The 24649-nt window shown below is 37.2% G+C and overlaps 1 protein-coding gene across 3 annotated transcripts in view; it reads right to left on the reverse strand.

Moving 5' to 3' along the window:
* The window catches only part of Kdm4c (lysine demethylase 4C), a 194952-nt gene that overhangs the window by 166626 nt on the left and 3677 nt on the right, over positions 1-24649 (reverse strand). For 2 of the 3 annotated variants that reach the window (XR_009057981.1, XM_057784161.1), the window contains exons 2-3: positions 17314-17474; positions 7943-8118 (exon numbers count right to left, since the gene is read on the reverse strand). Coding sequence is in view for 2 of the 3 variants with exons in the window: in XM_057784161.1 (XP_057640144.1) it covers positions 7943-8118; positions 17314-17457 (320 nt within the window). In the remaining variant the exon portion in view is untranslated. The remainder of the gene's footprint in view (positions 1-7942; positions 8119-17313; positions 17475-24649) is intronic. The other variant, XM_057784160.1, reaches the window with a different exon arrangement.

Genomic DNA, 24649 nt, shown 5'->3' on the forward strand with positions numbered 1-24649 from the left:
TCTGTGAGTGCATGCCATGTATGTGTATGTGCTCTTGGAGTCTAGAAGAAGCTGCTGGATTCCCTGGAGCTAGAGTTAGAGGTAGTTGTCAGCCTCCCAGCATGGATGCAGGTCCTCTAAGAAAGCACTATAGAATCTGTCACTGTATAGGAATAGAATTTTTTTTAAGCTTAAATACTATAATTAAAAAGCTTAAGTTGGCATTATTAATTGAAGTGAATGTTTTACATCGTTAAGTATTTGAAATGCATATTGAAACTAGAAGTAAGCACTTCAGTAAAATGTAATAGAGCTTACTGAATACTGGCTCCATAGTCCATACAGCTGTTCCAAATGTCAATTTACTCAAAACGGACTCAATAATAACTTCTCAGAAACTTTCACTGACTGTAGCAAAGCTCTTTAAAGAGAAGCTCATGACGAGGCTTCTCCTGCCTTGGCAACCCTAGAATTGTACTTACAGGTAAGAGCCACCACTTGCATCAAGGTTTGCCAAGCAAAAATTAAATAATCCTGGGCAGAAAGCTGAATTTCTCTGGAGTTTAAGTATTGCTCTATAAAATAGAGATGATGTCTTTTGGACTAGACTGATCTCAGCCCCATTTGCTACCAGGGACTTTGTAGTCACCATGGCAGTCCCAGGAAGACTACCTATGCTCTCCTTGCCCTCATCCTCCATTCCAATTGCCTATGGCAAATCCAATCCTCAGCCCTTGTCTTGTTCACCAACCCTGTTCTCAGATCCACTCTTTTGAGTTACCTGAATCATAGCCTGTCTGTACCCTCTCCAGAGTCCCCGTCCCGCATTAGTCTTCTCAGTCACTGCCTGTGCCTTTCCCAAATTGCAGGCTCAGCAATGGTCCCACTCCTGTATACTATGTGTACTAGTTTAGTCTAGTGAGTTCCACCAGCCCACCAGGCTGCACCTAGCACAACCTACACACATACACCAGATCACACATCTATTCACAAGGATCCGGCCTGGTTAGTACATGAAACCTCATCTGCCTATGTCATCCTCATCCCTCAGGCCTTGCCTCAGCCACACTGCCTGTATGTACATATAGGCCTAATGAGGCAGTCAGAACCTCACATCAAATACACAACCAACCACATGGCCAGGTCACATCATAAAAATCTCAATATGAAAAGTCAAGGCAATATATCTTCCCTCCCCCCCAATGCATCAGTCCTACAGACATGTTCTCCAATATGAATTCCCTACATGAACCCCAGGACACAGAACTTAAAATTTATCAAGTAATTTTAAAAAGACACAGACAGTTCAAACATAATAAGACTAGCAGTAAACACCTGAATGAAACAAGCATTTGTTCAAGAAACAAACATACAGCTGTATAAAATGAAGATACTTGAGAAATTAAAATATTTTGAAAAACTATACTCCATTAAGTTAGAAAATCTAAATAAAAATAAATGAATTTCTAGATCATCCAAACCACCAAAATCAAAACAAGAAGAGATAAACAATATAAAAATACACATGACAAACAAGATGATCAGTATAAGTTTCATGCCTATCAATGGAATTTCTTTTTGTAGCAGATGGACACAATTACAGATCACTACTGGTCAAAACATACGGACACCATAACAAAGGAACCTTAGAGGGCAACCTACTAGTGCCACTTTCCCCAACCAGCAAAACATCTAACTGTAACCTACATGCTTATCCTTATACCTACAGGTATATATATCTGAGGTATATACATTCTATTATACATGTTGAGATATATACATACATTAGTTTGCTTCCTATTGTTATAATAAACACCATGGCCAACATAATTTTGCAAAAAAAAAGGGGTTATTTGGCTCACATGTACCAATCATAGTCTACAACAGACAAAAGTCAACACAAAATTCAAGCACAGCAGGAACCTGGAGGCAGGAATAAAGCAAAAGCCATGGAAGAACATGGCTTACTGACTTGTTCCTCATGGCTTATTTACCCTGCTTCCTTATATAACCCAGAACCACCAGCCCAGGGGGATGTTATTATCCACAGTGGACTGTGCCCTCCCATGTCAACCATTGATCAAGATATTGCCCTGACGGATTTGTAATTTTTTTATTTATTGATTTTATTAAGCTATACATTTTTCTCTGCTCCCCCCCCTTCATCTCCCCTCTCCCACGGGTCCCCATGCTCCCAATTTACTCAAGAGATCTTGTCTTTTTCTATTTCCCATGTAGATTAGATCCACGTATGTCTCTCTTAGGGTCCTCAATGTTGTCTAGGTTCCCTGGGATTATGATTTGTAGGCTAGTTTTCTTTGCTTTATGTCGAAAAACCATTTAGGAGTGAATAGAAATGATATTTGTCTTTGTGGGTCTGGGGTACCTCACTCAATATGATGTTTTCTAGATCCAACCATTTGCCTGCAAATTTCAAGATGTCATTTTTTTCAGTGTGTAGTACTCCATTGTGTAAATGTACATTTTCCTTATCCATTCAAGTTGTTTCCAGGTTCTAGCTATGACAAACAATGCTACTATGAAAATAGTTGAGCACAAGTCCTTGTGGTAAAATTGAGCATCCTTTGGGTATATACCCAGAAGTGGTAATACTGAGCTTTGAAGACGGTTGTTTCGTAATTTTCTGAGAAATCGCCATACTGATATCTAAAGGGCTGTACCAGCTTGCACTCCCACTAGCAATGTAGAAGTGTTCCCTTTACCCCACAACCTCTTTAGCATTAATTGTCATCAGTGTTTTTGATCTTGGCCATTCTTACAGGTGTAAGATGGAATCTCAGAGCCATTTTGATTTGCATTTCTCTGATGACTAAGGATGTTGAACTTTTCCTTAAGTGTCTTTCAGTCATTTTAGATTCCTCTTATTGAGAGTTCTCTGTTTAGTTCTGTACTCCATTTTTTTTAATTGGATTATTTGTTCTTCTGATGATCAATTTCTTGAGTTCTTTGTATATTTTGGAGATCAGCCCTCTGTCTGATGTGGGGTTAGTGAAGATCTTTTCCCATTCTGTAGGCTGTTGTTTTGTCTTGCTGACCGTGTCCTTTGCTTTACAGAAGCTTTTCAGTTTCAGGAGGTCCCATTCATTAATTGTATCTCTCAGGGTCTGTGCTGCCAGGGTTATATTTAGGAACTGATCTTCTATGCCAATGCACTCAAGTGTACTTCCCACTTTCTCTTCTAAGAAGTTCAGTGTGGCTGGTTTTATGTTGAAGTCTCTGATCCATTTGGACTGGAGTTTTGTGCATGGTGATAGATAAGGATCTATTTTCATTCTTCTACATGTTGATATCCAATTATCCGGGCACCATTTGTTAAATACGTTTTCTTTTTTTCCATTTTATATTTTTTGTTTCTTTGTCAAAAAATCAGGTGTTCTTAGTAGGTGTGTGGATTAATATCTGGGTTTTTGATTCAGTTCCATTGGTCATCCTATATTTTTTTATTACAATACCAGGCTGTTTTCAGTACTGTAGCTCTGTAGTAGAGTTTGAAGTCAGGGACTGTGACGCCTCCAGAAGTTCCTTTATCATACAGGATCTGACATAATTGTTGACAGACAATCTGATGGAGGCATTATCCAAGTAGAGGCTCCCTTTTCCCACATGATTCTAGCTTGTGTCAAATAGACAAAAACTAAGAAGCACAGCATCTTAACAATATAATTATTATGAAAAAAAGTAACTAAAACTTAGGGAAAGTTTACTTGAAAGAAATCAAATTCAATCTAGAAATCAAGCTATTCCTAATAATTAAATTTCATAACTAAAAAATGAACCATATCTAAAAATCATCTTTCAACTACATAATGCAGAGAAATATATATTGTTATTAAGTAAATGTTTATTACTTACCTAATAATTTATACAAGTTCAAATGTATTTTTGTTAACATAACACTATTTATTCATTAAATTTATATAGTAAAAAATGCCTGTCATATATCAGGTTGAACTGATACAGAGGTAAACAAACCAAAGTTACCTGCATGGTGATTTTCAGTGGAAAAGAATCAATCTATAATGAAGCCATCTCAGAAAGACAAACAGAGACAACTATAAAATTAAACCCTAGTGAATTTATGTTCTTTAAAAATAAAAAATGGGTAAAGGTACCTGCCACCAAACCTGACCATGTGTGTTCAATCCACAGAACATAAATGGTTAATGGAGAAAACTAACTCCTACAAGTTGTTCTAGAACCACCACATGATTTGCCATGGCATGTGTGTCCTTCACATACAAACAAAATAAAAACATAATATTTAAGTGAAAGATGGAAAACATGCAGAATAATCAAATGGACTAATAGTAATGATCAAAGACAACAGAGGTTCAGTGTGGCTGGCTTTATGTTGAGGTCTCTGATCCATTCTGTTCTGTGACAACAGAACAAAGGACTTCAAAGATCAATTCTTATCAGATGTAGTCTCTCCCCAACCCTACTATTCTCTGTTCCCACACATAAATGCAAAGGCTGGAGATCAAATAAGATATTTGAGTACGTTGGGCAAGCATTCAGCCACTGAACTTCACCCACAACTTTCTTAACAGTGTTCTGAATTACTATAAATTACAATGATTTTATCTGGGAGATATGAATTTCTGTATCTGAAATTTTAATTATGTATTACTTTTTTTTTTAAAGAAAGAATCTCACTATATAGTCCTTTATGGCTTGGCACTGATGATGGAGATCAGGCTGGCTTTGAACTCACAGAGATTAGTCTACTTTTGCCTTCCTAGTTCTGATATGAAAGGTATGTGACAGCACAACAATATTTCCCATATCTGACTATCACATATTACTTCTGTATCTGGTTGACACTTTTGAGCCTCCTTTAAAATCTATCTCAGCAGAACCTACAAATAAAATCTCTGTCTCCCTGGTTAAACATCACAAAGGTTGAATCTTCATTGCAAGCCATAAAGCACTGTGTACATTTTCCATGGTACAGAGATATGATGTTTATCGAAAGGATGATTTTTTTAGCAAATTCATTTCTTTATTGTGTATGTATGCTCACATAAGTGTGCCACATGAAAGCCAGAGGAAAATTTGTGGTAGTTGGTTCTCTCGTTCCCCAAAGTGGATCCCATTGGGGAATTATGATGATGAACAGCAAGATATCTCACTGGATAAAGGCAGTTATTTGCCTCAGAAGTTTGAGGGCCTGAGTTCCATTCCATAGTTCCAACTCCACAAAGTTGTCCTAAGATTACCACACAGAAGCTGTATGGCACATGCATGCTCACTCAAACACAGCCTCAAGTACACACACATATACACTACTAAAGTTTCTTAATAACTGACTAATATACTCAACATATAAGGAAAGTCTTTAAAAAAAAAAAAGGAAAGTCTTACAATCTCACTAAGATATAAAAGAATGAGGGTCTACTAGTACTTTAATAAAATTCAAAATTAAATTTAAAATTTATAATTTCTATGGAGTATCAGAAGGTTCAACACTAGAAATATAAAAGTACTCCTTATCGTCTGCTTACTATGTCAAATATGCACACCAGCACAATTTACTTTTATGACTAATCAGCTACATTTATCCAAAGATTTGTTCCCATTCACAACCAGGCAAGGAATTTAGACAGCTATATTTTTGATTGGTCTTTTTGGTTTGGCTTCGTTTTTGTCAGAATGGGTATTTTATTGTTGTTGTTCTAAGGTTGAGCTTTATTCTGAGATTTTATAGGAGGAGGGGAGAAAAGCAGGAGCTTTTAGATGACTTTTAAACTTTAGATGATCCTTAGCATCAGGTGCATAATGTCAGAACACCAAGTTGGAGATTAAACTGACAGTGTCATGCATGCGATGCAAACATTCCACCAACTGAGCTACGCCTCTAACTGCAGGTTAAGGTTTTTATCTAATGCATAAAATATCAAAAAAGAAAAACTAATTGTGATGTTTTTAAAATACATCCATAAATTCTTTAATAGTTTTTTCTTCAAGAAAAGAAACTTTGTTGGGTGTGGTAGCATATACCTTTAATCCCAGAACTTAGGAGACTTAGACAGGAGGACCACAAATTCATTTTCAGTTTAGGCTTTACAGTGACAGCATATCTCCTTGTCCCCAAAAAAGTAAAAATTCGGGCTGGAGAGATGGCTCAACGGTTAAGAGCATTGCCTGCTTCTCCAAAGGTCCTGAACCACATGGTGGCTCACAACCATCTGAAATGAGATCTGATGCCCTCTTCTGGCCTGCAGGCACACAGACAGAATATTGTATGCATAATAAATAAATAAATTTAAAAAAAAAAGTAAAAATTCATTCTCCTCCCCATTCAGTATAAGCTGCACCTATTGAATTTCTCTGGAGGAAGCCAATTGCCACTATCTGAGCATTCAAGAAGACTGTCAATGAGGAAGCAGAAAGAATGTAGGATCAGGAAAATGGAGAAGAAATAAAGACATGACATCCAGTATTCAGGATATACCCATTTTAATTGTTAACTCACAGCACCCGTGACTAGCAACTCTGCGTCTGCACAGTATTAGACCTTTCAGCTGCCAGTCAAAGATGGGGGAATCTATTGGTTAATGAAGGATTTTGGAAAAAGGGCATCATTACATTCAAATGTATAACCACAGGTGAGCCTATCGGACTCCACTGTTTATTTATAACACTATGATTTCTCAGACAACCCTGATTAAACTCAGCAGGTCAAAAAACAAAACAAAAAGGCATGAACATGGGAAAGGGACCTAAAGGAGGAAAGGAGAACGAAATGGGTGTTAGGAAGATATGAGGGTAGTGGATAAGGTACCAGAATACATTAAATACACGCATGAAATTGTCAAAGAATAAACCTAATAAAAAGCAAATATTAAACTCTAAAGGTACATATACATGCAAAAGTATTTAAGAGAAAAAGAACAACGTCTACAATGTACAATGAAGTGTATTTTTAAATATGTGAGTGAAGGCAGGTGTGGCAGCTCATGCCTTTAACCCCAGCACTCAGGAGGCAGAGAAAAAAAGGATCTCTCTTAGTTTAACAGCAGCTTGGTCTACAAGGCAAGTTCCAGGACAACCAGGGCTACACACACACACACATAAATAAAATAAAATAAAATAAAATAAAATAAAATAAAATAAAATAAAATAAAATAAAAACTTGTAAAGTTTCCCTTAAAGGACAAGCAATAAGGACTTTAGCGTCATAGAAGGAGCTCACCTGGGAAAAATCTTTTAGCCACGTTCCCAAGCAACAGCACTTCCAGTCAACAACTAACAATAAGCTTCAAAACACCCCAAGCTAAAATCACTTGTCCACATATCTACATGACTCCTAGGCTCCAGACTTTTATAAATGTGAACTACCTGAAAAGGTTACATTTTGAGAATTTGGTATATATCCATAGATAACTAATATGTACCTTTCTATTCATTCAAAGTTTTCCTTTTGAAATTGTTAATGCTCATGAAATTTTAGTCTTAAAAAATTATGAATATTTTGTCCAATAAAACTAAAGACAATTCAAATAAAGAGAATTCAAAATGACAACTAAAAGGAAAAACTATTTCTAGATTATGTGATAATAATGATGATGTGAAATAAAATGTGGGACTTCTTAGAAGTAAATGAATGTGAATAGGCCATTTGAGAAACAGAAACCAGAGATAAAAGAGGTTCCTACTTTTCTTTCTTCTTTCTTTCCTTATTTGTTTTTTTGTTGGTTGGTTGGTTTTTTGTAGACAGGGTTTCTGAGTGTAGCTTTGGAGCCTGTCCTGAAATTCATTTTGTAGACCAGGCTGGCCTCAAACTCACAGATACACCCGCCTCTGCCTTCCAAGTGCTGAGATTAAAGGTATGCATCACCATGGCCCAGCTTTTAATTATAAGCTTCTCTATCTACTCGGCTTCCTGCCATACTCACATACCTCTTTGGAAAAAATACAAATAAAAATTCAATTGACTCACTTGCTACTGTTAGCCAGCTGCCTGAACTCCTTCACAGTCATGGCTTTTTTCTGGATGTTGTATTGAGTAAACAGTCCCGACTGCCCTGTGACCATCTGCTGAATTGGTGCTGGGATAAGCAAATTATCAATATCATCATAGCATTGCCTCGGCTTCCACTCCTTAGGAGGAATCACCTAAAAACAAAACAAAATATTAACCTGAAACTATTCAAAACTAAATATTACACATCTTTTATTTTTCAGAAAAACATAATTTAACATTTTCTCAACACCTCTTAAACAAAAGTACTTTTAAAACTCATGAAGACTTTGTAGTAAGGAAATATGATTCTTAACAAAATTCACTGAATACTCACTACACTCAAAACTATACTTGTATTACCTCATTTTCAGTGGTACTATTAACAACTGATTTTAATTTATAAGATTTTAAAACATACAGAAAGGCTGAGGGTGAAAGAGTTCATGACAGAGAGGCTAGGATGTTAGCTGAAACACTATGACACCAAAACGAAACCACTGTGCCACCTCTCAACAGAAGTTGATATGTTGATGGTCCTCAAAGAAGTTCATCTTTACTAAATTTTATCTAAGTGTCTCTTTTTTATGTGATTTTATGTGATACATATCACTAAATATTTGCTTGGTCAATATTTCCTCTTTAGAACTCTTTTGCAATATAGCATATAACAGGGTTGCTGTAGTCATTCAGAGGAACTTCCACGTCTGGTGTCTTGCATGGACAAAGACAAACTGAAAGCTTTATCCCTTCTGAATGTGAGAGGCCTAAGGTTGGATGCTAGCCTGCGTATTTTACAGGGACCCTGTGTCTTCCCCTTTCCACTATTGGTTTTATTTAAATACCAACCCCTGTGCCTTCCCAAAGGTTCGAGATATTTTCTATAATGTCTTCTGGTAACAAGAAGCAGTACCACAGGGAGGTTGCTTTCACTTTCTTTGCCTATGTCCATCCAACTCCCCTTCACTGTCAAACAACATGGTTGCAAATTGCTGTGGGATCCTGTACACTGTGAATATGTTGCTCTCATTGGTTGATAAACAAAACTGCTTTGGTATATGGCAAGGCAGGATGGCGCTAGGCAAGAAATCCAATTAGAGATACAGGAGAAGAGCGAAATCTAAGAGATACCAGCCAGCTGCCAAGGAGGCAAGACAGGTAAAAAATGATGTAACAAGGCATGAAACACATGGTAAAGCATAGATACGAAATATGTGTTAATTTAAATGTAAGAGTTAGCTAATAATAAACCTGAGCCAGCAGCCAAAGATTTATAAGTATTATTAAGCCTCTGAGTGGCTATTTGGGAACTGGCAGGAGGGAAAGAAACCTCAGTTTACAGCAAACTAATAAATGTCTAAAAGCCAATTATCTGTGAAGATGAGGAAAAGCTTGATTTATAGTCTTTGCCTACTTCCATGGTATGCCTCTTCCAACAAGGGCAGTACTTTTAGTTTTGTTTTGTTTTTCTCGTGTTTTCAGACAAGTTCTCATGCAACCCAAAACCACCCTTGAATTTGCTATAAAGTTAAAAATGACCTGGAACTCCTGTTGTTGCCTCCTAAATGCTGGAATTACATGCATGCACCAGCATACTTAGAAAACTTTTAAAGTATTTTAAAATTGAAAGAAAATGAAAATGAATTATTAGAAGCCAAACCAAAGAGGACTTACTAACCCAGGAATAAGAAGCGGAATGTTGCTAGCACCTCTTCCAAATAGGTCTATTTTTATTTAAGAGGTAATGACTATGGAATTTATTGATAATAAAATTTAGTTTTGTATGTGGCCATGTACTCTTAAATACTAGGCTTTTATTTAGTATATGTAGCATCCGTATATTTTTGTTTGTGCATATGCATTAGGATACACATGCATGTGTATGTAGAGACCAGAGAATGATATCAAATGTCTTCCTCTATTCCTGTCTACCTTATTTTATTTTATTTTGAGACAGAGTCTCTCACTGAGCCCAGAGTTTTTCTCTTCACCCTCTGAAGACACTTGAAAATAACACAGCATATAATCACACATATATAAACACAAACATGAATACAAATAAATCTTAAAAGAATAAGAAATAAGAAGTATGCACAAAGCCTGGGGTTCTGCCTCCAGTAACACACACACCTGACATGGTAGTAAATGCCTATAGATAGTAGAAGCATTCTTGGTTAAAAAGCAAGGTCAAGGCCAGCCTGGAATACAAGGGACTATGTCTCAAAAAAAAAAAAGAAAAGAAAAGAAAAACCATAAACAATAGGGGCTTGAGCCAGGCGGTGGTGGCGCACGCCTTCAATCCCAGCATTTGAGAGGCAGAGGCAGGCGAATCTCTGTGAGTTCAAGACCAGCCTGGTCTGCAAGAGCTAGTTCCAGGACAGGCTCCAAACCACAGAGAAACCCTGTCTTGAAAAACCAAAAAAAAGAAGAAGAAGAAGAAGAAGAAGAAGAAGAAGAAGAAGAAGAAGAAGAAGAAGAAGAAGAAGAAGAAGAAGAAGAAGACGGAGGGGGAGGGGGAGGGGGAGGGGAGGGGAGGGGAGAGGGGAGGAGGAGGAGGAGGGGGAAGGGGGAGAGGGGAAGGGGGAGAAGGAGAAGGAGAAGGAGAAGGAGAAGGAGAAGGAGAAGGAGAAGGAGAAGGAGAAGGAGAAGAAGAAGAAGAAGAAGAAGAAGAAGAAGAAGAAGAAGAAGAAGAAGAAGAAGAAGAAGAAGAAGAAGAAGAGAGGCTTGAGAAATAGCTCAGGTTACGGCCCCATCATCCAATAGCAGGCCAAAACTTCCTGTAACTTAAGTTTCAGGGATTTAATGCCCTCCTTTGGCCTCTGAGGTCTCCTACACACAAGTGGTCCACATATACTCAAGCCACTACCTGAGTTTCATCCCTGGAATTCTTGATGGGAAGAGAAAAATGACTTCTAAAGGTTGTCTAACCTCTGCATACACCAACACTCACATACACACACACACACACACAAATACACACTCTTATGTAATCATAAAACAAAATAATAAAATGATTATCTCAAAAAATAAAAATAAGTATGCCAGGCATGGTAGTGCATGCAAATAATCCCAGCAGAGGCAGGTGATTCTCTGTGAGTTTGAGGCCAGAGTGGTCTACAATCCTGGACAGCCAAGGCTATTATACAGAAAAAACCTGTCTTGGGGTGGGGTTGGGAAAATAAATTTAAAAATAAAAACGTAATTGGTTCCTAGGAATATTTAAATATTTATACTTTTCTTAAAAGTTTTTTTTTTTTTTTGGTTTTTCAAGACAGGGTTTCTCTGTGGCTTTGTTTGGAGCTTGTCCTGGAACTAGCTCTTGTAGACCAGGCTGGTCTCGAACTCACAGAGATCCGCCTGCCTCTGCCTCCCGAGTGCTGGGATTAAAGGCGTGCACCACCACTGCCCGGCAAAAGTTTATTTTTTAATATTTATTTCATTTTATGGGTGTGTATTACCTGCATGTATGTATGTGTACCACATGAATGTCTGATGTCCTTGGGGTTATGAAGCATTGTACACTATCATGGGTATCCTGGGAACTAAACCAGGTCCTCTGCAAGAACAGCAAGTGCTCTTACTCACTAAAACACCTCTCTAGGCCCCCACGAATATTCTGAAACAAATTTCTAAAGATAGAACAGAGCATAAAATAAAATCATTACAAATTTAAGCCTATCAGTAAGATCTCTATAAATTTGAGGTCAGCCTGGTCTATATCATGAGTTCTAGGCCAGTTGAGTATACATAATAAGACTCCGCACTAAATAGAAAAAATAAATAAATGGAAGGAAGGAAGGAAGACAGAAAAAAACAAAGCCTGTAACAAACATTTTCTTTTGAACTAATTTTAAATTTTATCTTATTTTAGTTTATTGATGTGCATGGGGAAAGGACAGTGGCATACAAACAGAGATGAGAAGAGAACTTTCAGGAGCTGGTTCTTTCCCTCCACTACTGGTGGGATCCAGAGACTGAAGAAGAATCAGTAGGTAATCAGGTTCATGAGGGAAGTGCTTTACCTATTGAGCTCACACACCAATTCCATTTTAAATCTTTAAGTATTAAATTACTTCACATAATTAGAAATCAAGTACAAAATATCTGGTTATTAAACAATTTCAAAGTTAACACCTTTACATTTAATGAGTTAAAGTAAAAGAAACCTATTCTGCTGTATTTCTATAAACTGTATATATTCACCTTCCTAAGTATACCAAATCAGAATATACATTTATATCACTGCTTACCCAAACCCAGACATTTCCAGCTAAAATATGTATGTCTACTATATATGTTGAAGCCAGATGCTGTCTACAAACTGTCAAAGGAAGAACAATGCTTCTTCAATCTTCATCTTGCAGCTACAAACGGATATATGTGTACTCTCTGGTGTTTATGAAACACACAGTGTGTATAACATTCTCTAGTGCAACCTATGTACAGAAGTACTACAGGGACAAATGTCACATATTTCACATATCTTTAGAAGTTCATCATGATACTCCTACAATAAAACATTTTATACTTAAGGAGATTTTCAATTTCTCAACTTGAAAATCAAGTGTGCAGACAATCAAAGTTATTTGATACCAGTGCTATGCATGGTATCATGCCAGTACCCCGACTGCTGGAATAATGAGGAATAATTAAAAGTTAAAGTCAGCCAATGTTATATAACAGAAATTTAACAAAAACAAAACAAAACAAACAAACAAACAAAAAAGGTGGGACTAAAGAGATGGCTCAGTGGTAAAGAGCACCAACTGCTCTTCCAGAGGATCCAAAGTTCCCACTTGGTAACTCATAACTGTCTACAATTCCAGTTCCAGGGGAACATGGCAAAACACCAACGCACATTAACAACAATAACAACAACAACAAAAATGTAATTCTAAATCTAAAAAGTGTTAATTAGAGAAAAAACAAAATTACATGTCTGAAATCAAAATCACTACTATTGGAAGTACTCAGCTATTGCTTTCAAATAGTTAAGGTGAATCCATTTAATGTTGTTAAAAATACATTAAGAGGGCTGGAGAGATGGCTCAGCGGTTAAGAGCATTGCCTGCTCTTCCAGAGGTCCTGAGTTCAATTCCAGCAACCACATGGTGGCTCACAACCATCTGTAATGACATCTGGCCTGCTCTCTTCTGGCCTGCAGACATACATGAACATAAAATATTATATAGATAATAAATGAATAAATATTAAAAAAAAATACATTAAGAAAGAACCTCAGTGTGCCTTTGTCCCCCAGGGTAAGGCTCAAAGAAAAACATGTACATCTGTATAATCTGGTTTTTTTTTTTTTTGGTTTTTCGAGACAGGGTTTCTCTGTAGCTTTTGGAGCCTGTCCTGGAACTCCCTTTGTAGACCAGGCTGGCCTCGAACTCACAGAGATCCGCCTGCCTCTGCCTCCCAAGTGCTGGGATTAAAGGCGTGCGTCACCACCGCCCGGTATAATCTGGTTTTTTATCATGTAATTTGGTTTATTGACGTTTTGTTCACTTCAAATTAATCCAACCTCCAGAACAAGAATGAGACTAGGCTAAACATAATTTATGTGAAAATAAAAATACGGCAGAAATGATTTAAAAAAGCAGTTCAACTCTCATCCTAGTATAATGTAACATTATTATAAAACTCTGTTAATGAGCCTCAGGCTGAGGGAGGTATACACAGGGCTCAGGTGTGTTTGTAATTCTAATTAACTTTATTCTGTTACATGCTGTCAGAAGCTTCATAGGTGTACTCAGTATGCCTGCTGCTCCCTTATAAGGGTCGCTGCTATTTCCTCTTCCTTACTAAACATGTCACCTTACTACTGAACAGTATACTAATCTCAGCTGACCAAGGGATGTTTTAAGTAACAAAAAGAGAGAAAACAAAACAAAGGGCTTCATTAAAAAGTCAAATAACGAACACAGTGTGGTGACACACAAACCTAGCATAATTTCAATGAAATGGGTCAGCCTACCAAAAGGCTCTGCCAGTCTAAAGCATTTATATAATAACTGTCTATAGAAAAACAAATCACAAACAATATCTATACATTAACAAACTGACCTGCAATTAAAACAAAGAAGTACTCTAGGAAGAGTTTCCGATTAAGATATGTTGTGTATTATTAATTTAACTATATAAAGATGTGTTACATTTGTTTACATTGTATTTGTTTAACAATGTAAAGGTGTTGTCTTGTCTGGCTAAGGCACTTGATTCATCTAATAAGAAGCTAAATGGCCAATAGCTAGGCAGAAAAGGGATAGGCAGAGTTGGTGGGCTGAGAGAAGGAGGAGAGAAAAGAGAATGAGAGAGAAAAAAAGAGGAAGATATCCAGGGCCAGTCACTAGCCAGCAAGATACAGATTAGCACATACAGAATTTTAGATGAAGAGAAACAGGTTAAATTAAGTTATAAGAGCTAGCAAGAAATGAGCCTAAGCTAAGGCCAAGCATTTATAAATAATAAGAAGTCTCCATGTCATGATCTGGGAGCTGGTTGGTGACCTAAAAGAAAGCCTGCTACACAGATACATTTTCATTATATTCTGGAAGGCTACATCTCCTGAGACAGTAGCTCCTTCAAAGCTCTAAATATAATTTATGATCTAAACCTGCAACATAGTCTTTAGCACCGTGATGAACATTCCTATGACTCTAAGCACATTATTTATAATTATTTTTTAAAGATATAATTCCATATCTTTAAGAACATCTTCACAGATCATTTTTCGTTTTAACTATTCTAAGCTACCAAGAGCTCCAGATAAGCACACTATTCCTGGTAAGACTTCTTGTGGACATTTGCCCTGAACACCAAACTCATTTTTACATAGAAGCCAGTTATTCAGACATTGTCTCAACTCAACACAACAAAAGAACACTACAAGAAAACATTTATTACATCTTCCTTCCCAACTTTAATGGTTAACATTGACTGCCAACTTGACAGAAATCACCCAGGAGACTGACCTAGATTGTGTCCCTAGATTGGGACTACAGAGATGTGAAGTCCCACCTCAAATGTGGCTCAGATTTTGAACTATACAAAAAGTAGAAAACAACCTGAACAACAATATTCATCTCTCCCTGCTTCCATAATGTAGATGCAATGTGACCAGCTGCCTGATGTCCAGGCCACCATGATGAACAGTATCCTAAAACTGAGCCAAAATAAACCATTCATTCATGAAAATGTTTTGTCAGACTAAGCATAACTGTAAGCCCATCACTTCTCATTGCAGGAAGAATAAACCCCTGATGAACTTGGTGGGATGTGGTCCCAAAACTTAGCAAGTTTGAATCCAACCTTGGTTATCTGTTGTGGAATATTATTTTGTGGTACTTTACATTTGTTTATGTTGTGGAACATTTGTTTAATGATGCAAAGATGTATTGCATTGTTTTATGTTGCATTTCTTTAACTCTGTGAAAATGTGTTACTTTGCCTGTCTAAAACACCTGATTTATGATCTAATTAACAGCTGAAGGGCAAATAGCAAGACAGGAGAAAGCATAGATAGCACTGGCAGTCAGAATAAATAGAAGGAGAAAAAGCAGGACCAGAAAACAAAAAAGATCAAGGAGCAAGAAAAAAGGGCTAGTTACACAGCCAAACACAGAATAAGAAGGAAAGAAAAGATATACAGAAATAGAAAAAAAGCAAAAGCCCAGAGTCAAAAGGTAGATGGGATAATTTAAGTTACGACAAGATGGCTAGAAATAAGCCAAGCTAGGGCAAAGCATTTATAAGAAAGAATAAGACTTTGTGTATTTATTTATTTGGTAGCTGGGTGGAATGTCCCCAAAAGAGCCAAAAAGAGCAAAGAGTAAGAACAAGTTACAACAGAAGTGAGCTACAGAAATGGATCGCTAAGACCACTTGCTGCTCAATGATGGATGACCAGAATTCTGATTCTAGGACCCATATTGGGTAGCTGATAACACTCATAACTCCAACTCCAAATGATCCAAAGTTCTTTGTAGCTTACATAGCCAGTTTGTGGAAGTCGGAGGACAACCTAGGATGTGTATCCTCACCTCCTACCTCTACCCTTTTGACATGGTGGTCTTCTATGACAGGCTAGATGGCCCACAAGCTTTTGAGGATCTTCCTGTCTTTATTTGCCACAAGAGGGCTGGGATTACAATAGATATCCTACTGGGTTCTGGGGACTGAACTTAGGTCCTCACAACTTAGGTGGCAAATGTTTTACTGACTGAGCCACGTCCCCAGCCTAGAGTCTTTTACTCTTAATATTTTTATCTCTGAAATAGAACCTTTATGGAGGCAAAGACTTGGTCCACTCTGTCTGTGTGCCCTCCACCAACACACTCTGGTACACAACAAGCACTTCACACTTGAACAAACAAAATAGCTAAGGTCTAGTGATATAGCTCAGTGGTAAAAACATTTGCTATAGAAGCCTGACAATCAAGACTGAACTACATCAAGGTAGCAAGAGAAAACCAACTCTAAAGTTGTCCTCAGCCTCCATAGATGGGTTGTGGTATATGTCAGTCCCAAACATCATACACCCACACCACATAAAGTTTGATGTTTTAAAAAAATAGGTAAAAAGGCAACTTGATAAAGAACACAGACTATGGTTGCCCAGGGGTGCAGTGATACTAGGAAACTGAAAATGACTATTTAAAATATATAGTTTCTGTTTGTGATGATGATAGAGTGGCTACCACTACACATCTAAGCGAATAAACAAACGAGAAACACTGAATTACAAACTATAAATGAAGACACTGTATCTTACGTAAGTTACACTTCTACAAATTGTTGTTGTTTTAAAGTGAGACAGGCATGGTAGGCAAGACTTATAATCCCATCATTTGGGAGACCATGAAAAGATGGTCATGATTCAAAACAGTAAAACAAATAAAAAGAAAAAGTAGAAGCGAGGAATGGAATACAGAGAGAGGGAATCACCTTAACCTTCAATTTAATAGACGTTTTCAATGAGAAATGGATGAAAACTGATACATTCACACCTCTGGAAGCCTTGTTTTAAAAAAAGAAAGAAAAAGAGACAGAGGCAGAGACAGAGACAGAGAGAGAGAGAGAGAGAGAGAGAGAGAGAGAGAGAGAGAGAGAAGATAAGGAAGAGGAGGAGGAAGAGGAAAAGAAACCACTATATAAGACACCCTAGCATAAAAAAAATCCAAAGAAAAGTAAGATAAATAAATATTCTTTAAGAAAATTAAGTGTTCCAGTTGGATTAACAAGCATAGCAGACACATTCCACTGAAAGAAACAAATAACAACAACAAAACTAAAAATATAATTTAAACTCAAATGATACTTTTTTTGTGACTAGTCTGAGTAATCACCTTCGCAAGACCTGCTCGGTGAGCTCCTTTAGACTCCATGTATGCGAGGTATTTGTTGAATTCCCGGAACTCCTCCATGGAAGGTCTGAAGGTCATTATCTTACAGCTGGGATTCAGAGGACTCTCCACCTCCACCATCTCCATGATGGCTACAGACGTCTCTGCAGAGAAAATGTGACTATTAACAATGAATTACTGAAGCTGGGCTTACCAGTGGCCTTCACCAGCATAGCATGTGTCTCCAAAGGAAAAGGAACTCTTCTTTCGTTGTTGTCCATTCCTTCCCACCTCTCTGAGACTTTCAGGTCTTTTCCTGGCCTCAGGTGGCTTCCAGACATGTTCCTATCCTGGGTATAGAATCACAGACTTGACTATACTGCTGACCTCCATGAAACCTTTCCAAGCAAAAATGAATTTTCTGGAAGTGCAGTCTCTCACAGATGTACAGGTTTCACTATCTTACACATGCACATATATAAAGGCCTAGGATGTACACTGCACGGAAAATGTTCAACATACCTAGCACAGAGCTGAAGGATGCTTTCCTCCACTTTATATAGCATACTTTTCTGTGGTAATTTACAAACCAATCACATAACAAAACCACTAGAAACTAGGCTAAAGTACTGAGGACAGAAAATAGGAATAGGAGCACCAGAGGACCTTATTCCACTAAGAAGGGACATTTATTGTGAAAAAATTAAGTCCTGAATTTAAACTCCAGCATCCATGTTAAAAGTCAAACATGGCATGTTTTGTAACCCCAGCATTGTGGGAGAAGGCAGGGATAGAAGGATCAAAGGATTTACTGGCTGCTAGCCTAACTCCAGGTTCAGCTAAGAGATCCTGTTTCAAGGAAATAAGGTGGAATTTAATATCGCAAGACACCTGATATCCTCCTATCTGGTCCCTTTATTTGTATAGTCACACAAACTCCTACAAACACCACATGCATATAAATACATAACACACACAATAAAAAAATAATTAATCGCAAGACTTTCATTTTATATAGCAAACTTATAATTCTTTAGGAGTCCTTGCAAAACAATCATGGACTCTTCTCAGGCATCCACAGAATATTGGACCCTCCCCACAGTAAATCAGAATTCAAAGATATTCAAATCGGTCACATAAAGTTGCTTACTGCTTGCATATAACCTACATACATCTTTTCTACTCTTTAAATTATTTCTAATACTATCTAATATAATGTAAAGGCTAAATGACTAAAGCAACTTGGAGAGAAAAAGATTTATTTGGCCTATACTTCCATATCACAATTCATCATCAAATGAAGTCAGGATAGTATTTCAAACAGGGAAGGAACCAGAGGCAGGAGCTGAAGCAGAAGCCATTGAGGAGTTCAGCCTGCATTTTTATAGAACCATGGACGACCAGCTCAGTCACGACAACAATGACAATGGGCTGGGCCCTCTGCCATCAATCACTAATTGAGAAATACCCCACAGGGTTGCCTACAGCCAACCTTATGGAGACATTTTCTTGAGGCTCACTCCTTTAGCCTGTGTCAAGTTGATATAGAACTTTCCAGCATAGGGAATAAACTTAAATGCTAATACAATTTTTCTTTTTGAGACCTCTAATAAAACCCTGACTGGCCTTGAATTTGTTATGTAGTTGAAAATGACCTTGATCATCTGATCCATATGCCTACACCTCCCACACTGTAGGATTAAAGGCGCTTGTGCACACAAGGTTTATGTAGTGATAGGAAACAAACACAAAGCCTCTAGGCAAATACTCCATCAACTAAGCTACATCCTTAGTCAGATGTAATTTTTTACAAGCCCTTGGTTGTTTCAATTCATTAATCCAGAAATCTCAAATACAGAAAGCCAAATGTACTTTACCCTCTAACAGTATTTAACCTAACCTTCTCAAACAAGCTAAACTCTTTGTGACTTTAAATATTCCTCCCCTTGAAGAAGCCTGTCTGCTTCCTACTTTTGGTAATACAGCACTGTCCAATATAGGACTCAATGGGCCACCCCCTGCTCCATCTCCTCTTCTCCCAATGCTGGCACTTTCCCACTAGCCATTGAGCCATCAAGTCCTGAAAAGAAAGGCATGCTGGAAATATCAGTAGACTGGAGAGAAAGCTCAGAAGTTAACAGCACTTGCTACTCTTACATAGGACCCTGGTTCAAGTCCCAGCCCCCACACAGTGACTAACAACCATCTGTAGGAATGTATGTGATATTTACACACACACACACACACACACATATATATATATATACACACACACACATACCCCCCACTTATATATACTCTTACAAATGAAATAAATCAGAAAAAAAGAAGTGTCAAATATTAAAAGAGTCTTTACATAAAATGGCACATTTGGGAAAAGGAAAACAATTGTTCTAAACAAGAGAAAAGTTACTCAGAAAACAGATTAGCCAAGGGTGATAGAATACACCTATAATCTTGGTACTTGAAAGGCAGGCAGAGAGGCAAGAGGATTCACACTTCAAAAGTCAGCCTGTTTTATATACCAAACTCTAGGTGAGGCAGCTACACAGTCCTATCTCAAAAACTAAAAGCAAAACAACAAGACTCATTTGCTTCACTAGCAATAAATAAATAAATAAATAAATAAATAAATAAATAAATAAATGAATAAATAAATAACAGCAGAAAACTCCAAGCAGCCTACAAAATATTTGTGTCAAAACATACTTGGTACATGAAATGAAACATTCCTTTTCTTTTGACCAAAGCCTTGGTATTTCTCTGAGCAGAGGAAGCAGTCACTGAAGAAATTGGAAATGCAGCTAGTCATTCAACAAACAATGACTGAATTACTAACTTTAGTTCCATAAGCATTCAGAGTACAGAACAGTCCTGTCACTAATGAAATAACATACACAATAAGTAAATAATGTTAATGCAAAAAAATGCACATCTCATTTTAAGAAAAGAAAAAAGAAGCAGTTTTCATCCTAAAAAGAATAAGAGAGAGCAAGAGAGTTTATTCTGAAGCAATTTTGACTGATTTGTTTCCCAGGGAAGCACAGATTTAAGTTACTCCAAATTCCATGGTCTAACATGGAAGCAGTTTCATGGAGTCTTATAGTTTTACAGAACAAAGAATTATAAATCAAGGCAATTTGAAAACAAATTGGTGGGATTTGCTAACATTCTTATCCATTGATTAGAGGAAACTAAGTTAACAGATTCCAAAAGGTTTTTAATTACTAGTGACAAGATGTTAGTTCTGGTACAAATGGCTACTGGGTGCAGAGGACTCCACAATAAGGTAGCTGCTACCCTCTAGACCTGCAACATTCCAACCTCTCTACAGCATTGAAATTCTAATCAGTCAGTCTCTGCAGACAAAGCTGCTTTTCAGGCTTTCTGATTTACAATAGTTAAGTACTAAGAAGATGCCTAGAAGGATAGTTCCTGTCTCAAAGGAGGAAAAAGAAGGCGGTTCAGAAAAATAAAACTCAGGAGATGCCTGAAAAAGAGAAATAAATAGGTATGTATATGGAAGATAGCTATTTCAGGCAAAGAAGAGTCTCTTTAGGCTCTTTTCTTTAAGAGATAGTAAGGAGGCAAATATAATTAAAAGCAAGACAGAGAGGGTGAAAAAGAAAAGACTAGAAAAGGAAATTTGCAGTTTATCTTAGAATGCCAGGAACTAATTTTGGACTTCTTCCCTTTAACCTTTGCAGTTCCCAAACTCAAACGTCTTTTCATACCATTCACTGAGTAACAGCTCTCGAAGGTTACCTATTCGGGGAAAAGTGAGGCAGAAAAGTGATCTCGGTCACATTTTGATTTCTTATTACTGTATAAGAAAAAAGAATGAAAGAAAAAAAAGAAGTGAAATAAAGAGAGGCTGAAGGAGGGGGAGCACAAAGGAGGCAATTTATCAAAGTCCAGGTGAGGCAGAATAAAGGCTTGTATACATGGTGGGCAGTGAGATGCAAGTAGGTTGCCTATTAGAAACAATCTGAAGAAAATTCCATGACAAAAAGGAAAAAGGAATGAAAGTCAACATTTCTGAACTGCAGCTGCAGATGTAGCTCAATGAGGTAAGATACTTGCCTAGCATGTACCAGGATTGAGCCCCAGCACTGGTTAGGGAGCCGGGCGGGTTGGGGGTGAAGGGAGTAGCTCTGGACATTAGCAATAATTCCAACACCTAAAATCCGAGCATTCTGGAGGCTGAGGCAGGACAATCATCAATTCAAGACCACCTAGAGCTGTAGAGCAAAACCACGCCTGGAAAAAAAACAAAACCAATGGAGAGGGGTACAAGTACGGTAGGACATTCCTATATTCCCTGCACTAGGGAAAATGAGGCAGGAAAATCACAAGTTCAAGATCAGCCCGAGATACACAGAGTTCAAGATCAATATGAACAATAAGACCCTGTCTTCGAAAAACTGGAGAAAGAGAAAAGGGCCAGGTCTATAAACTCACCTACTCTGGAGACTTAAGCAGGAGTTGGAGGCTACCTAGTTAGTGGGCTATATATAGTGAGTGCCACAGTACCCTGGGTCACACAGAAGACAAAACCCTGGCACAAATTGCTTCAACATAAGAATATAAAATTTGGGGTAATCAAAATCTGTGGTCACTCAAAATGGCTCCAGAATAAACTACCTCTTATTCCCTTTAAAATGAAAGTTGTGGGGTTTTGCCTCGACGGCATCCCATATCCAATAAATACTTTAGAACAATGTACATATTACTTTTGTTAATACATATAGAATATACCACCCAGCAAAAATTAACAGTACAAATAATGGGCCTTTATCCCATTTGCAGTCACTACTGCAAAATCTCATATATATTAATCAATAGATTCATCCAAATAAAAGAAGGTATTTGACATATACTTCACTCTTAGATGCTAAATTCTGTTCTCTAACAATTAGTTTAATTTCATTATCAAAAAATTTCATGTAAACAACTAATAGTAATCTCATGATACCATGAGATACCCTAAGAAACTCTAGAAGACATGAGACTCAAAAAAAATTTTTTTAATTTAAGGCTGAACTAAAATATCATCAAATTTATTAAAAGTTATAGGAAGTAAAATTGAATAAACAAACAAAAAAAGAGGATGGAAAGATGGCTCAGTAGTTAAGAGTACTGACTGCTCTCCCAGACAGCCCGGGTTCAATTCCCAGCACCCACACAGAAATTCATGACTATTAACTCCACTTCCAGGGAATCTGACACCCTCACACAGACATTCAGGCAGGTAAAAAACCAATGTACATGAAATAAAAACAAATAATTTTTTAATTAAAAAAAGAAAAACTAATAGTGATGACACACCCAAACCACTACCCTGTGACAAGGTCTGGCCACATAACCCACATAACACTGTACTTGAGATTCTTCTGATTTAGCCTACCCAAGTGCTGAGATTACAGGATAAGACAGCCATCCTACACATCAGCTCTGAAGGCTTTTTTTTTTCCTCCTTTTATTTCCTAGACTTTCTAAAAGACATGAATTTTTATTATGTCTATTATTATATATATTAAAATATATTTATTATTTTATGGATTTTAAATGCACACAGAGCAACAATTTACCAATCACTTCATTACCAAAAGTAATAACCACTATTAATGGCTATGGGGAAGGAAGAAAACAGAATAACTGTTTAAGGCTTTAACAAACCTACTTCATGGTAAATGTGCAGGATTAAAGAGAAATTGACTTAAAGAGACAACTCCAACTGAACAGTTGGCTTCTTTTCTTTTGTTTTTGTAGCCCAGGCAGTCCCTGAGATAAATCTAATTTGAGCTGTAACTCCTGATCCTCCTGTCTCTAGAAACTCATGGTTGGGATTACAGAAAGGGGGTGAGGTAGTTAAATTGAATAAACAGTGAAGTATAAAACAGAGTAGCACTGAAATCAAAAGGAGTAAGAACAAAGTATCAAACTCTCCTTAGAAGTAAGGAAACAGATGAGTGTAATGAGAAATGACCAGGTGATCAAAACCACAGGCTGGTTCTACAGTGAAGAAAGGTTAGAAGGTGGAGCAAGGAGGATAAACTTCTTAAAGGGATTATTCTGACTGCATGGATGGGATTAAACCCAGCTAGCATGGAATATGAAAGGCAATGCCTTTTCAGTGTGTCAGTTAATTTCAAGAGGCTTTGGAAGCTGGGTGATTGAAAAATAAAATGAGTTATCGCATTGAGTCTGTCTAACTCTAATTAAACATCAAACATGAAGGAAATTATGAATTATGTGTCAACTCCCTGTCCAGACTGTTCTTGTTAATCTTGTTTCATTGAACACTAGTATTTTAAATTTATATTTAGGATGCACAACATTCTCTATAGCCGTAAAAACAAAGATACTCATTGCATGTATAAGGCCCTAGGTTCTATCCCCAATATACAAAAAAGGAAAAGGGGGGGGGGAGACTTTACACACAATCAAATGAGAAACAGCAGTGAGAGGAGAAAGGAAAGGTGGCACAAGTCTTTAACCCCAGCACTCTGAAAGGAGAGGCAAACAGTTCTCCCGGAAATCCAGGCCAGCCTGGTGGACACTGTGAGTTTCAGATACCAGAACTACAAAGTGAGACCTGTCCCCCCAAAATAAATAAATAAACAGCAGAATTGAGGCAGATTGATTCTCAGCTTCCTGAGGATCATCCACACTTAATTCTATAATGGCTATACCAGTTTGCACTCCCACTAGAATGAATAATCCATTCCTGTCAGCATGTGTTGTCATTTTACTGATCTTGGCTATTCGGGTTGAGTTAAGATGAAATATCCAAGTAGTTTTAATTTGCATTTTCTTATGAAGATGTGTTTTCGTTCTTCTACAAGCAGTCATTCGGTCTAAACAGCACCATGGTTAAAGATACTTTCTTTTCTCCAGTGTGTATTTCTGGCTTCATTATCTAAGTTCAGGAGTTCACATAGGTGTGGAATTATGTCTGGATAATCAATTCTATTCTTCTGAGTAATATGTCTGCATTTATAACAATATCATGTTGTTATTATTACTAAATCTGTAAAATAACTTGGAATCAGGAATGGTGCTACCTCCTTGCATATACCCAAAAAAACTCTACATCTTACTAAAGAGATACCTGCTTATTCATGTTCATTGCTGCTCTATGCATAATACCCTGAAATTTTAAGCAGCCTAGGTGTCAATAAACTATTGGAATACATAATGAAAATGTGTTACATCTATACAATTAAATAGTATTCAGTTGTTAACAATAAAACAGTGTTATGGATAAGAAAACTATTTGGAATAAAGAAAAAAAAAACAGTGTTATGGAGAAATAAAGGGGAAGGAAAACTAGGAA

Source organism: Chionomys nivalis, chromosome 11 (assembly GCF_950005125.1).
Source record: "Chionomys nivalis chromosome 11, mChiNiv1.1, whole genome shotgun sequence".
In the NCBI taxonomy this organism is placed as follows: Eukaryota; Metazoa; Chordata; class Mammalia; order Rodentia; family Cricetidae; genus Chionomys; species Chionomys nivalis.